Source organism: Sturnus vulgaris, chromosome 22 (genome assembly GCF_052056855.1).
Source record: "Sturnus vulgaris isolate bStuVul1 chromosome 22, bStuVul1.hap1, whole genome shotgun sequence".
NCBI classification, from domain to species: Eukaryota; Metazoa; Chordata; class Aves; order Passeriformes; family Sturnidae; genus Sturnus; species Sturnus vulgaris.
The window spans coordinates 10,522,980-10,538,836 of record NC_142264.1 but is presented as its reverse complement, the minus strand read 5'-3'; the positions used below and the strand labels follow the sequence as shown (position 1 = coordinate 10,538,836).

The 15,857-nt window shown below is 47.1% G+C and overlaps 1 protein-coding gene across 10 annotated transcripts in view; it reads right to left on the bottom strand.

Moving 5' to 3' along the window:
- Nucleotides 1-15,857, bottom strand: part of EXD3 (exonuclease 3'-5' domain containing 3) — a 248,101-nt gene that overhangs the window by 105,466 nt on the left and 126,778 nt on the right. For 5 of the 10 annotated variants that reach the window (XM_014880988.2, XM_088177403.1, XM_088177399.1 and 2 more), the window contains exons 19-20: nt 10,979-11,032; nt 8,824-8,955 (exon numbers count right to left, since the gene is read on the bottom strand). The exons of 1 other annotated variant lie outside the window; for it this stretch is intronic. In XM_014880988.2, the coding sequence (XP_014736474.2) occupies nt 8,824-8,955; nt 10,979-11,032 (186 nt within the window). Of the gene's footprint in view, nt 1-8,273; nt 8,703-8,823; nt 8,956-10,978; nt 11,033-15,857 lie in introns of those variants that run through there. 4 more of the 10 variants (XM_088177400.1, XM_088177402.1, XM_088177404.1 and 1 more) reach the window with 3 other exon arrangements.

Here is a 15,857-nt window from a genome sequence, read left to right as displayed (position 1 = left end):
AAACACTGGGAGCTGGCCAAGCTACCCTCACCATGACATACAAAGTACATTATAAGGGCACCAATGTCAAAAAGGAGAAACTACACAGTGCATAAAACATGGGAATTTTGACTTCTTGACACAGTCAATACACTGAACTATGACCTCAGCAGGCACAGGGGACTGGAAACCAACAGAACTTAAATTGGTTAAAAATCTCTTCTTTTCTCATGACATTTGAGAGAAACCATGGGGACAGTTTCCTTAGGACACATGGGAGTTAGAGCTGTGTCACTGCCTTCTCTAGAGAGTTCCTCGTTTTCCTTACAGTCACTCCATCACTGTCACCCTCTGACCCTTCATTACTTTCTCCCAGTGCACCAGCATCTCTGCTGACCAACATACTTCATAGTCTGTCCAAACCCATGAGAGGAAGAAAAAGTCTTGTAAAGGCTGTATAAAAGGACATTTACTCTGTACTACATTGTGTCTTCTTTTCTATGCTAGTCTAAATACAAGTGCTGTTTTCACTGCCAATCGTTGTTTGCTTGTGCTGTTTCCACTGGCTAAAACCAGCATTTTTCCAGCTAGTGTTGCCCTCCAGGAAAAACCACACATTCATACCTTTCTTGCATTTAGCACAGGACAACAAAACTGGTTCTCAGGAATAAGGATGTCTTCCTCAAAAAAAACCATTTGCTGTCAGCTGAGGTTTGACCTCTAATGGCTAATTTGGCATCATCATTTTGAGCACTGCAATACATAACAGTGTGAAAAAAACCCTCCCTGCTGAAGTTTAAATTCCGCCTGCAGCTTTGCAAGTGAAAATAAAAGAACTGAAATAAACACCCAAACCGAAACCTTAGGTACAGTCTCTCACATACATCCACAAAGAGACCTTCAAGACAAAGATCTGTAAGGGAAATTTCACTGAAAACCGAGCTTTTGCAGACACTGAGAAAGAAAGTCTGCAACATGAGACCGTCTTCCTTGAAGAAACACAGCTGATCCCAGCTCCCACTGCCACTGGGCTGTGTAAAACATAAACTTCACGCTAACCCTATGAAAACAGTCAACATGAGAGAGAGACAACAGTCTGCTCCGAGCTGCTGAAAGAGGAAAAAAACCTCTCAGGCTGTCATTCTCCCCTTGCTGTGACCTTCATGCTCCACTGAATTTCTGAAGATACTGAAATCTTGGCAGGGAAGTGTACAGTCTGTGGGAACCAGGCAGCGCCGGCCGGGCTCACTGCTGAGAGTTAGGCCCAGTTGAGCCCTTTTTTGGGGGACTCTGAGTTTTATGTGGCCAACAGCACGGGGCTAAGCCAACTCCAGGCTGGGAATTTCAAAGAATTGGTGCTGTGTGCACTCACGTATCATGTTGCAGAGCCATCACGGACAGAGTGCTCCCCCTCTGCCTGGCAACCACGAGCTGGGGCTTGCTCAATGTCTTCTGGAATCTCCAGTGCCTAAAGGGGCTCCAGGAGAGCTGGAGAGGGACTTGGGACAAGGACCTTGAGTGACAAGACACAGGGAATGGCTCCCCACTGCCAGAGGGCAGGATTAGATGGGATATTGGGAAAAAAATCTTCCTTGTGTGTGTGGTGAGGCCCTGGCACAGGCCACCCTGGCACGGGATGTGGCTGCCCCTGAATCCCTGGAAGTGTCCAAGGCCAGTCTGGACGGGGCTTGGAGCACCTTGGGACAGTGGAAGGTGTCCCTGCCCATGTAAGGGGCATTGGAACTGGATGAGCTTTAAGGTCCCTTCCAACCCAAAGCATTCCCTGATCTTTGTGCTGCTTCGGGGTTTCCCCTCCCACTGTGGGGAACAGTGACCACTCACTACAGGCTCTCACTATCGTTTATAAACTATCAGAGGTTAGCAAATAAAAATCTCAACCAGAGACTCAAAAGAAGCAGAATTTGCCATGACAAATTATCCCAGAGTCTAATGGTATTTAATGAGTGTCGTGTAGAGCCACTCCACACAAAGAGTTCGGTCCCTCTCAGCGAGGCGTGGTGCCAGGGCGAGTGGCCACTCAGCCACTCAGCCAGCCCTGGACAAGTACCACTGGAGGGCAATTCGCTCCCTCAACAGTGTCTGTCGAGGCAGAATAATACCAGCTGTGCTTCCTGGATGGAGCCTCTGCAGCACAGGCTGCAGATTACATCGGAATTGCCAAGACCAGGATAAACAAAAAGATTAAGAGGGCCTCACCCTTTGTGTTGAACAATCGCACTCTGAAGCAAGAAATCACAGCCCACGTTGTGGGCAGGCACTGGGCTGAGCCCAGTTTGGGTGACTGGGGAGGAGTAAGCAGCTCACTCACACATCTGGGGAAACCACAGATACTCTTAATCACAGGTTTTCCTGACCTGTAGATGCTGACAAATTGCATCCTATGGATGAACCTTTTATTAAACCACAGAGGGTTTCCAAACGATATTCTCTTTCTCAGCATTCCCAAGTAATTGAAATCTGGCACACGTGACCCTTCTGAATTCTTCATTTAGAGGGTGACACAGTGCTTTCCAAAGAGATTTCAGGGCTGAAAGGAAGTAAATGGAGACGTGATGTTGCATCAGTGGAAGGCAGCTCAAAAGCTGAACCAAGGGCTATGAGAACTGACATTTTCGAATTCTTTGATGATGTCTCAGCCCCACTGGAGCTGAAGACGCTTTTTGTCCTGAGTGACTCCCAAGGCCAACCCCTTGCTGTCTGCTGAGGCAGAAACATCTCATGAAATACGCAGCCTTTAAATCTTACTGTTTTTTCTCTCTGCATGGTGAAGGACGACTGGTATTTTAAAATGAATAAAATGACTGTTCTTCAGGCCAGGAAAGGTGACCACAAAGCAAAATTGCCCTGGTTCCACTTCCATGCCATGCTGGAGCAGGAGATAGCTGCTCAGTTCACAAGTGAGTGAGAAAGACGATGCCTGGCAGTTCTCATCATCGTCTGGACCGACAGAGCAAGCCACATAAAAGGAAGAAAAAAGCCTCCTGATCAGATTGGTGTGACAGAGGCTCATGAGAGACATGCACATTTTCAATCTAAATGACAGCTTGAGGGATCTATATTACTAATTATCGACTAATATTGTCAGAGTTCCCAGGCTGGCTTCAAAGGTTCTCGCAAAGTGCCCCAAGTACAGGGTTTCCATCTCATCGTAAGGCCTTTTTCTTTGTCCCTGCTAAATGGATTGCTCCATCCTGGGCTCCCTGTGCGTAAATCAGCTTGCACATGATGAGCTTTGCAGCAATGAAATTCGTTACCTTAACCACAAAAAAACCAGAAACATTTGCTGCAACTGTAAGAATGCTTTTGCACCTAATTAAAAAAAAAAAAAAAAAAAAAAAAAAAAAAAAAGAAAAAAAAAAAAGGCTGTTTCCTCTCTTCCTCCCCTTTCCTCCCTGCCAACTCCTAATCCCATGCTAACACCTTTGTAAAGGCTGGGGCGTGTAGTTTGGAAACTGAAAGAGCAGGGAAGGGGGGGGAAAAAGTAGAAAAATATATCATATCTCCAGACAATGAAATTGAGCAGCTATCTCTCATATCCTGCAGTGCTCAGGCTGAGGTCATAAGTTAAACAGGACATCAGGATAGTTGATGTAATTTGCTTATTTAGGATCACAGCATTCAGTGAAGTGCAAGAGACAACCTATTTGAATGTGCAGATAATCCCCGCATCAATGTGGGGCTGTTCAGATGCACAAACTGCAGCTGGAGCCTGGATTTTTTTCCCCCACACATTTATTTTTGCAGGGGATATAATTGCATTCATTTTTCCTTGCAGGAAAGCCTTGAAACCTCACCTGGGATCAGCCTCCTGTTGCGTTAGGTATTGTTCAAGAGGAGTCCCTGCCCCGGCCACCTTAAAGGCTAAAGGGTCAAGTCAAACAGAGGGTGGGAAAGGAAAGAGAGGCCCGGGGGAGGTGGGGGTGGCACAGCGGCTCTGCAGGACCTGGGTCCCCAGTCCGCTCCCCCCTCGTACCCGAGCAAAGCCTCAGACCCAGAACTGAGCTGAGCAGCAGCTCCACTTCTGAATAAAGCCCAGCACAGCTTTTCTGCAGATGGACAGGCCCTCCTGGCTCCAAACCTAGCTGCAGAGCCTCACACCTGTGAGGGTTTTACAGCACTTGGAAACCTTTAACCACAAGGTTCTTCCAGATTCCAGGAGGAATTTCTTGGTGAGCCCAAACAACACTGAACACAGTTGTCCCTTCAAGCCACAGTGACAAACCCTTGTGATATAAAGATATAAAGCTTGCAGTGTTTATCTCCTCAGTTTATCACCATCTGAGCCAGGATTCCTTCCTGTCAGCAGCACTGCTCACCCCAAGCCTGCCAGCCCTGCACCTTCACTGATCTGCTTTCACACCAGTGTTCTTTCAGTGACGCAAGTTGGCTGGGCCAGACACCTCAGCCACGGGAAATGAAACATCCTGGGCCCTGGGGCTCACAAGCAGTCAGTGACAAGGCCCTGGCACAGTGGCAAGTCCAGGTGTGGGTGTAGCCCACACCTCCTTTGGGTGGACCTTCAATCACATGGCATGGAAAAGCAAGATGGCAGAAGTCAGGCCAGTCATCCAGGTAATATATCCTGCCAAAACATGGTTGTTCTCAAGAGCTTCTTTAAGAGACTGGAATGATGTGGAGACATGGAGTTCATGTCCTTCTGCTGTTCCACCAGGACATACCCAAGGTGTCACAGCAAGATGTCCCAAACAGGGACAGCACCAGGAAGGGAGATGGGACACAACCACTGCTGTGAATGGATGGACCTGGGAGAGGAGCTGAATTTCATCCTGCTACAAAATGACCCAGCTGTCAGCTGTCTGTGCCCATGACTGCAGCCACCTAATTTTGCAGGTTTGGGTGTATTTTTTTTTCTCCTAGTTCTGTGTTAGAATCTCCTCCAAGCTGTGGAGCGCAGAGCATAACTGATCTCCTGGATGAGTCAGGCTGTGAGCTGACCCTAAGGCTGCCCACAACAGCCCCCTACAACTCCACAGAGATCTTCCTGACTACTCTAATTGTTCGGCGTATTGAACTGATCATATCCGAACACCCCAAGCATTATTTCACACTGTCCCTTCCTGAAGGAAGTATTTCAGCTGTCTGAAAAGAAGTAACATATAAGATACTCAAATGTGTGCAGAGTTGACAGGCACATGACATTTGCATTTCAAATAGAAGGAATGGGTTTGTAACATTTTAAGGTGAATTGTAGAACTTCTATAGGGGTTGCTTGCTTGTCACCAAAAGATAGAATAATCTTCTTCTCACTCAGCCCCACTAAAACATTCCTTAATAAAGGCAGCAGCAGGCTCAGCTACAGCTATTGTGCAGGGGTGGCTTCCCAGGATCATCACTGAGTCCTTACAATGCAGCACTATCTTGGGTTGCAATGCAGGATGTGACCAAAAGTCTGTATTCTATCACAATCTGTTGAAATTAAGAGGGGCAGTGATCCTGATTTCTGTGGGAGATATCCTCTGCTAATGGCCCATCTGTTAAAGCAGCTGGGGCAGTGTTCTTTATCTTTCCCACGGCCCATCCTCCCTCCAGGAGATCTCTCCTGTTCATGGCCATGCAGTCCCAGGGCAGGGCTGATCAAATTCCATCATCCCATTGGGAGATGCTCCAGCCAGGGGCAGAAGCCAAACATTTCTTACCCAGATCAAAGGTGAGATTTGGAACAGCAGAGCAGCCTTTTCCCACTGGATCCCAGAGGAAAACCAGAGCCTTCCACATCATCACTGGAGCTTTGGAGGAAAACTGCACCTTGTGCAGGAGCCCTGCTCCAGCAGAACCACATCTGTCACTGCAGGAGGATGCAGGCATCATTTAATGGGACTGCTACCAACGCCCTGACTTACAGGGTGTCAGGTTGTGTTCTGACTCTGTCAGTGTTTTGGGTTTTTGTATTACTGTATTTTTATTTTAATTTTCCTAGTAAATAACTGCTATTCCTATTCCCATATCTTTGCCTGAGAGCTCCTTAATTTCAAAATTATAATAATTTGGAGGGAGGGGGTTTACATTCTCCATTTCAAGAGAGGCTCCTGCCTTGCTTAGCAGACACCTGTCTTTCAAACCAAGACAAGCACTTGACAAACATATGGAATGAAAAGGTCATTCCTGCACCATTATCTTTGGCAGCAGTCCCCACTCCTGGAGTCTTTAACTGGAGTGACCAAGCTGAAGCCCAGCACAAGTGGGAGCAGAAATGCTGAGCAGCCCCTGGATGACACTCCCTGTGCACCTGCTGCTCTAGGTCAGAGGTAGCCAATATTGGCCATTGTTTTAACAGAAAAAACAGCAGTATTTTGGCAGGGTTACAAAGCAAGCCCATTCTTTACATCTGCAAAAGAGAACCAGTCCACGCCTGCTGAGGGAACTGACAGGGGAAACGTATTTTCCAGCAGTCTTGGGTACAACATTGAATTGGGACCTATTTTTACCACATTCTCTGCACTACACACATTAATTGCTACGACAACATTTGCTGTCATATTCACTCCAGTCATTTACAGAACAGAAGTCCAGGAGACAAAACAAGCCCCTGCTCCATGAGACAGAGGGAGCAGGCAGGATGCCACATTGCTTCCTGTGACACACAGCTATGGCTGATGACACAGATAACCCATCCTGTGCTGGTAGCTCAGGCCCAGCTCCATGCAGGAGAGGGAGGAGAGGGGCCCAGCTCATGGATCAGTACTGCCCATCCTCCTCCTCCTGCCTAGCACAGACACAGCAGCACCTGGCTCTTTCTGGAGCCCTGCTTGTGTGCCCACCATGCTCCCCCATTGCAGGGGCAGCCAAAACCCTCTGTCACCACTCTGTCACCTCTCAGCAAAGTGCTCTGCAAGCAGGGGCAGAGCTCAGAGCAGTCTGAGAGCTCCCAGCCTCGGAGCAGCACAGACAGGCTGGCAAGCACCACTCAGCAGTTTCGGGATCCAGCCTCCATCCTAATTAAGCCAAATTAGGTTTGCAAAGAATGAGGATGTTTTAGGAAGGACGTACAAAAGAACTGCTGAGGTCTCTGTAGGCCATGGAGGCCCGGAGCATCCTCCTGAAGGCAGAAATTGCCACTGTTGATGTGGACTCTCAGTTTTCCACAGTGCTGGAGGATGATCCTGCTCCCTGTGCTGCCCATGGCTCCCCTCGCACATAACCCCAGGAAGTGCAGCTGGGAGAGCTGGGATTCTCCTCCAGAGCACCAGCAGCACATCAGCCAAACTTGTGCTGTCTGCAGAGACAGCTGAGCAAAATCAGCTCCAAAATGCCAAGGCCTTAAATGGAGGTAAATATGATTCAGAACAGGGAGAGGTTTGACAAATCAGCATCTTCCCATGCTGAGGGGTATAAAACACGCAGCTGCTCTACCACCACAATTTACACGGAAGGCATTTCTCCTGGAAGTAAGAGAACACTTAGTATATATTCCTAGCAAGATTGATTACCTCTATTTATATTGTAAACTAAGACAGCATGTACTAAACCCATAGAGTTAACCAGTTCCAGATCCCAGATCCTGAGTGAGGGGTCAGTTTTCCATTGTCTACTGCACAGTCTCGTGCATTTATTAGAGAGAACAGAGTTTCCTGCAGCATGGTTTTTTTGTGTGTGTGCTTATTTTTGTGGTATTTCAACAACCATCAGGATGAGCACTGCTATTTTATGGGATGTCAGGGAATTGGAGAATCCACGAGGTTTTTTAAAGGTTTACTTGAAACAGCCAAGAAGCCAGCGTGCCACTATAAATATATGTATGTATAACAACTGCAATCTGTTCTGGGACAATAAAACCACAGGACTGAAGGCAGTATCCCATAGCTGAATATATCCATTTATCCTGCAGTAAGATGAACCCCTGTTCTGAGGATCCAACCTGCAGGGAGTTTCATCAGTTTCCCCTCACAGCCAACCTGCCCAGCTGGGCAACTCTCATTTGCTCTGTAAGTTACAGATCCAGTTTCAACATCTGACAGCAGATATAACAGAGGTGCAAGACACGCTCTTTGGTGTGTCTGCTCCTACACCACTTGTGCAGTTCCACTGGGCCAGGAGACCCCAGATCTCCACCATGAGGCATCGAGCCAGACTCACTGGCTTATTTATCCCTAAGAAAAAGCTAACTTTCTAACTAACTTGCTTCTTTTTCTCTCTTTAAACACTGATAAGGTGAGAGATGTTGAAGTTCCCTGTTGGTTTATATTGCAGTTTGGGAAGGGATAGATTTTGGCGTGTTGCTGTAACAAATACAAGAGTCAAATTGGAAGAGATGGTGATTTGAGCTAACGTAATTAAAATTTATTCTTAACAGCAATCCACAGATAACCAGTGCCAAACACAATCTGGAGTCATCAACTAGCATGGACATGAATTAACCTAATAGCTTCTGAAAAAAAGAGGCAGTCCTATGAAAAAATCCTCCTATTAAAGTAATTAAGTGTTAACAGAATCACAGAGCCATAATTAAACATGGTTTATAATTAAAACAGCATGTGTCCTAGACAGAGAACACAGCAACAAAGAGAGTCCAACCATGACAGTTGATGCCAAAACACATGCCAAGAACCAAAAATCAGAAAACCAGGCGAGTTTCTAGCAAAGCTGCAGATGCAGAGCCTCTGATCCTCTGACTGAGCCGTCAGCACTGCGGATGTCACAGATGTGACTGCACTCAGAACTCCTCACGGCTTTGCCAGGTGCTGCTAAAGTTCAAGCAGAACTCTTGGGAATCAAGAAGACACCGAGAGCAAGGCCCAGAACACCGAGGCAGCGCAGGGAGCGGTGAGCAGGCAGGAGCCGGGGCTCGAGCCAGCCTCGTCCTACCTGGCAGCGGCTGAAGATGTCACTCAGGGACACCTGCACGTTGAAGTGCTTCAGCACCTGCAGCGCCTGTTCCTTCGCCTTCTCGGAGCAGTTCACAGAGAAACACCTTCCTTCTCCCACCTGGGAGCGCAGCTGCAAACCAGAGACACCAGTGAGGCTGAGCGTCAGGGCATGTGGGGCTGTTCTGTTTGGTTCGAATTCTGAATAATGCTTGGAGTTAGTGTGTGTTCACAGTCTGAATTCTGATCTGAGCACCACAATTGGTAACCTAACAACCACCTCTGCAAGAGCTCTGACTCCTGAAGCAGTGCATGATTTTATGTGTATGAAACATGATTTAAGCTGGAGAAAGAGAGGCTCAGGCTGGACCTTCTCACTCTCTACAACTCCCTGACAGAAGGATGCAGCCAGGGGGATGCTGGTCTCTTCTCCCAGCTAACAAGTGACAGGACAAGAGGAAATGGCCTCAAGATGCTCCAAGAGAGGCTGAGATTGGATTTCAGGGAATTTCAGGAACATTTCTTCACAGAAAGGTGGTCAGGCATTGGAATGAGTTGTCTGGGGAGGTGTTGAAGTCATCTCTGGAAGTGTTCAAGAGACATCTGGATGTGGCACTTGGAGACATGGTTTAGTGGGGACCATGGTGATGGTGCTGGGTTAACAGCTGGACTTGATCATCCTAAAGGTCTTTTCCAACCTTAACAATTCCATGATTCTGTTCTATAGCATATACCCAAGTCCCATTAACTCATAATTTGGTGAGGTGGTGCTGACAGGGGCAGCAAAAGGATACTGAATTCAATCCCACTTTTCTGATGAAACTTGGCCAGATCCCACAGAGTGTGTCAAAGCACGATGATGGAAACAATGTCCAGTGACCCTCTGATTCACACAAATGTTTTCACCTGGAGTTGCCTGAGGGCCAAGAAATTTAAAGGGGTTGATGTGGGCAATCCCTCAATGTTTGTTACACACTCTGCAGAGGAGACTGCATCTGGGAATGAGCAGTCCCAGACACATCTTTATGGCCATGCTAAGGACTCATAGGAGTGGGATCAACCACACACCAGTAAAGGAGCCCAGCAGAGGCATCCCATCCTTGTGGAGGGCATCCAAAGGCAAGGAAACTGAGGGAACCAGACATTTCCCAGGAGTATTGTACCCTGGAAGCAGTTATTTCTCTTTTGCAATTCCTACAAGTACTTTGAAATTAGAGCTCTGCCAAACAAGATGATGCTGGATTCTGAATTCCCTATTCCACCAGCTGTAGGCTCAAGGAACCTGAAGGGTGGCTGTACCCGTCTCACAGTGTCTCATTACAGGAGGAGTTTTATTCCACACTCAGATTTTCCATAGGAAATCAGCAATCTCTATTCTGCAAATGTTCTGCCTGAGTAGCTGGGAGACTTTATACTGACAGTTTGTGACAAAGAAGTCCTGCACCCTGGCTCGTATGAACAGAATTCTGGCATATCCAGAATGATTTCACTCTTCCAAATGGATTTCTGGGCAGTAAAAAATTGCAAAGTACCTGCAGTAGGACATCACAGCATTGCAAGCACTGACTTGGCAGTTTCAGCACTGCATTTTGAAAAGTGTCTGTGAACAGCTCTGAACAGCTGGTGCTGAGGGCAAGGTTGGGCTTTGCTTTGGCTTTTCTCTTTATCCATAACAACACAAAATCTCTCCAGCTTCCACCGGACCCATGTTTGGGGCCTTCCAATCTCTCCCTTTCAAGCCTGAAGAAATGTTCCTGAGGGCTGAAACTCTCAGTGTGGAGCCAGCCAGCAAGCAAGAATCTCTGGGACAAAAAGCACAGGAATTGAGCTGCCTTTCATCTACCAGTGAGACCAGACAGAAACACACTGTTCTGGATTGATTGGTTTGACTTCCACCCCTGCCCCCAATGGAGAGCAATCACTCTCCCCACTGATGCAGGATTGAGAATGAGTATAAAAAAGCATTTCACCCCGACACTTCGTGGTTGAGAACAGCAAACCTCTGCAGATCCTAAATGTAGCTTTTAATGGAGAAAACATGAAAAAGCCAAGCCAGCTGTTGCATTCATGTCTGCCTTTTCCTCTTGTCTTCCCTGCACACCCCAGACCACGCAGTGATCAGTGCCAGAAACACGCCAGCAGCTCGGAACACTCACGGTCTGATATGGGAGTCCAGAGGTCAAAATGACTCTTCCTTCCTGTCGGGCAATCTGGAAAAAATGGTAAAAATCCAAATAAGAAGGGGCTGAAGTTATGCTGAGTTCAAGTTTACTTGCAGTCACAGAAGAGAGAAGGTGAACTGGAGATATCAAGTGTTTCTCTCAGTGTCAGTCCACACCTGGTCAAGAGTTCCTGAGAGCAACAGCAGCTCAAGGTATGGCTCACTCCTTGTCCCCTCCCTGCCACTCCCTGCCTTGTCTCCCAAGCGCTGGAACAAGCTGCTGGTGCACCTGTACCACAGATGGCCCAGGGAACCATTCCACCTTGAAACAATCCTATCCAAAACCAATCTTTTATTTTTTCCCCTTAACCCAGACTATTTCTATTTCTGCAGTCTGGGTCACAAAGAAGGAACAGTTGTGCTGCATAGGGGAAAAAGGAAAAAAAATCGATGCAGGTAATTCCAGAAAAAAAATGTACTGTGAAATGTGTCTGCAAACGTCACCCCTTTAACAAAAAATGCTTCTTAGAGAAGGAGCATGTTATTGTCCTGGCAGCCCAACACACAGGAATTATGCATCTTTCCAGGCTGCAGGGAACATATCCCGTAGAGTTTATCATCGCCTAACTTGCAATCCTGAACTTTTGTCAGAGGTCTGGTCCTTCAAGTGGAAGATCTATGCTGAGTTACCATGGAGCTCCTCACCTGCCCTGCTGACCTTCACATGGGGTTGGGGACACTGCAGAGGGGTCGGTGCCAAAGGGTGACACAATCTGGAGCTGCAAGACGGAAGTGTGACTGACCTTCCTTCACATGACTGAATGACACCTGTCCCTCCCAGCCCTCCCCCTCGTGGAGGAAGGACAGAGCCTTATGGCTGCAGCAATAGGAGGATTCCCAAGGATTCCTATGGGAACCAGGACTCAGCTGTGATCCTGCTGACAAGAGATCAGTTCTTTGAAGCAGGCACGAGGTTATTTCTCTCTTCTGGCTTGGATTCTGTTGGAAGCCCTCATGTTTTTCACTGACTCCAGATGTGTGTTATGGAGGCCTCTCATCTGGTTCAGAGTGCAGCAGCTCTCTCTGGATCCCTCTTTATTGGCAGGAAGACATATTTGGGATCAGAGTCCTGCTGCACTTCCCAGAGAGACACTAGCGAGCACAGCCAGGGAACACTAGACAAACCAATCGTGACTTTTAAGCTCTGTCTTGGGTAGTCATTCTTTTAAGATTCACTGGACCTATAGCAACAGGAAACAAGGGGGAGAAGGCTCTGAAGGCTCCATGCAGGCAGCTAAACAACCTGGTTTTTTCATTTTTTCCTCTTCCTGAGACTTCAGGTATCTGCTTCGCTCCTTTAGTTGTGAAGTCACTCTTTGGCTGAAAGTTCTGCACTGAGAAAGCAATTGGCAACAACTTCTAAAGCATCTTTCTAGAGGCAAAATTACTGGATTTCTTTCAAAATCAACCCTCTCTCTCTCTCAATAAAGGAAAAAGCCTCTAAGAACAGGAGACTTGAAGGGGCAGCACAGACTCCCCATGCAGTTCTGCTACTGAGCAGCCACCACAGCACCCTTGTGGCACTTTAGTGAGGGAGGTCTGGTAAGTCAACAGCAAAAGGTCACCACAGGGATTTGCCAACAAAGGAAAAGGGATGTGGAATTCCTTCAGACCCATGTTTGCTTCAGGGTAAGTCTGAGGATTTCACAGCTGGAACACTCCATTCTGACTTTCTGCATTCAGGGTTAATTAGTTCAAGCTTGATAAATCCCCTTATCTAAATGGCTCTGCAGAGACAGGCAAAGAACATCAAATAAAAAGGAGAAAAGCAGTAACTCTTCCAACATGTTTTTCTGCCTCTGGAACAACGACTGGGAGAAGCATGCAGAGCTAGAAAAGCCATGTGATAGCACACATCTGACTGAGACCACAGAAGGTATGTGCTGGAGAAAAGGACGCAATTCCTTCTTTTCCTCCAAAAGCAACAAGGGAAGGCAGCACTGGGACCATGGGGGGATGTGTGGTCAGGGATGCAAATGAGAGGACAAGAACGCCCAGGGCAGCATTTTGGCGTGGTTGTCAGGGACCTGTGCTCCAGCCCAAGTGCTGCAGAGAGGGCATTGGCCTCAGTTTCACAATCTATTACAAAGATAGTATCAACTTCCTCTGGAAAAGGCTCAGACCTTCTGGATAGAAAGCACTCCCTGATCTGTTGGTATTACTGATTAGCCCTTAACGTGCCTGTCTGTTCAGCCAACTTCCATCCTGCAGAAATGAATGAACCCACAGGAATTACTGTCAGAGAGACCTGGAAGGGCAATGACTGAGAACAGAGGGCAGACAAAACCCCTTTGTTTCCAAGCCAGCACCAGCAGCAGGATGATTCGTGACAACCTAAAGTGTCCTGAACCAAGGCCAAAGGAGGTTCAGAAAAGCAGCAGCACAAGGCTGTGGATTTGCAAGTTAAACTTGGCCAAGTCTGTGTAAGACACATTGGGCAATGCCACATGTCCTTGAAGAACCAAACTGCAGTACAGGAAAAGCTGTGTCCCCCTTGCAGTGATCCTGAGCCTGGGCCAGCAAGGCCCTGCTTCAGACCAAAAGGGAGTGGACAGAAAGTATCTGCCCCAAGATATGGGCTGGGAAATCACCCAGACAAGGATGTGCTAGAGAAGGGGATCACAAAACCCAGCCCAAATCCAGAGCCTCTCCTTGTAATCCCAGGCTCTTTTAAAAGAGACAGTAAACCAAGAGCTTAACAGCTCTGAGCACCCTCAATCCAGCCCTCCCAATACTGCAACCCTAATCTTCTCTTCAGCATTCCTGAAAAGTATAAATTGCACAGAGTTATCACAGGGTTTTGTAACATGACCTTAAGTGTCACACCAAAACCATCCACCCAATTTTGTTCCTCTGTGCAGACCCATTTGTATCAAGGACTCCAATGAAAGATCTCTTCCTAAAGATCAAACATCAAAAGCCAAGTCTTGATCTTAAATGCAACACAGCTCTTCATCTGCTCTCTGTGAATTTAGCTCCCCACCAGACTAAAAAGACCAGCAAACCTGGAGAATATCATCTACATAAAAAATATGGAAAAAGCCAGTCAAAGCTGAGATAAGATCCAAGATTAGATTCCCCCATTAGGTGAAGATCTGCTCACTGCAGGATTAAAATCCCCTCTGTGTCACCTGGCTCCAAATCAGTCTAGGGAAATTTAGACCTAGGTGCACATTGCTCTATCTGGCCCCTGAGATCCATCCTGGCCCTCCTCTGCGACTCGCTGGTTCACTTGGAGGTTTGGAGGGTAGGTGTAACCTTGCAAGGGAATCTTTCACAGCATGGGAGCCTCAGGAAGCCAGTTTTACCTGCCTTCTGGTTATTAGCATACTTCAAAAGATACCAGGTTTGCCTTAGCATCAGATTATCCTTAGAGATGAGGATGATTTTGAAGACCAAGAGCAAAGTCCATTTAAAAAATAAAGTAACCCACCTAGAACTCAACTGAAGCAGCTTTGAGATTACACCTTGTCTCTTAAGAGAAACCTAAGAGACTACCAACATTTTCTTAAAAACTTTTGCTCTGGTCCTGAGGTACAACATTGCAGGATCTACTGTAGTCACTCAGGCTGCTGGGTAATTCTATAAGATTGGAGTGAGAAGGATCCCACTGCTTTGTCTTATTCTGCAAAATTGCAGAGAAAATGGGAAAACCCACTTTTCCATCCCCTTCCAACTATCTGGAAAATTCAAAAGATAGGTTTAAGATTTTCTGCAAAGAGAAGTTTGCAGAAGACAAGATGGAATCATAGAATAGTTTGGCTTAGAAAGGACCTTGAAAAGGTCATCCTGTTCCAACTCCCCTGCAGTGAGCAGGGACATTTTCAACTGGGTCAGGCTGCTCACAGCCTCCATCCAACTTGACCTGGAATTTTCCAGGGATGGGGCATGAAAGACCTGGGTAGAAACAACAGGCACGGGGCACAATTTTAAAGAAAGAAAACTTGAATTAATTGCAAATAACATGTTGCTTATAGGAGTAATTGCAAAGGCAAAGGGTGGATTACCCAAAAACAGCACCTGCACACACAGAACCTGCTGGATCCCAGAGATGGAATCTCCATGTTCTTTACCCCATGGCTTGCCTGGAGCTGGAGTCAGAATCCCTGGGGAGGAATGGCTGGATACACACAGCCCTTCTTCAGAGAGGCCACACAGCAGAGAGCCAGGCTCGGGCCAGTCTGGGCCACTGTCCCAAGTTATGCAAAGGCCCTGCCCGAGGTGCAGGACTGAGCAGTGCTGCCAGGCAAGGACATATTGGGGACAGCATGTGGTGAGTCCCACTAGCTCTCAGTGCACAGACTGCAAATAATGTCAGATAAAGGAGCTTGTCCAGCACATCTGGAACTAATTCTACCCCCAGCTGCAGACCTGCTGTGCCACACAGGTGTGTGCACGTGCTACAGCAGGTAGGACAGCACGGCAATATGGGAAAAACAGCACGGCCACACCACCGAGGGAGAGGGCTTAATAAAACCACCCCCACTGCCCTTCTGAGAGGCTGCTGCTCATGGACAGGAGCTAAAATGCTTCTGTAAGAACAGCTTGTGAGTTCTTTGCCTTTCACACAAGGACAGATTTAACCAGAGACATTTTCAGTATCAATTTCCACTATTTTTCAATTTTTAAAGATTGTCTGTATCTGCACTTATGACAAGCAACTTTAATCAGTCACTTCTCCAGTCAAAGTCCTAATTAAATAATTAAATGGTATCATTAAATCACAGACTGCAAGCTGGTAGCATCTTACAGCAGATAAACAGAACCACAGAATCATTAAGGCTGGGAAAGACCTCCCAGGTCATCGAGTCCAA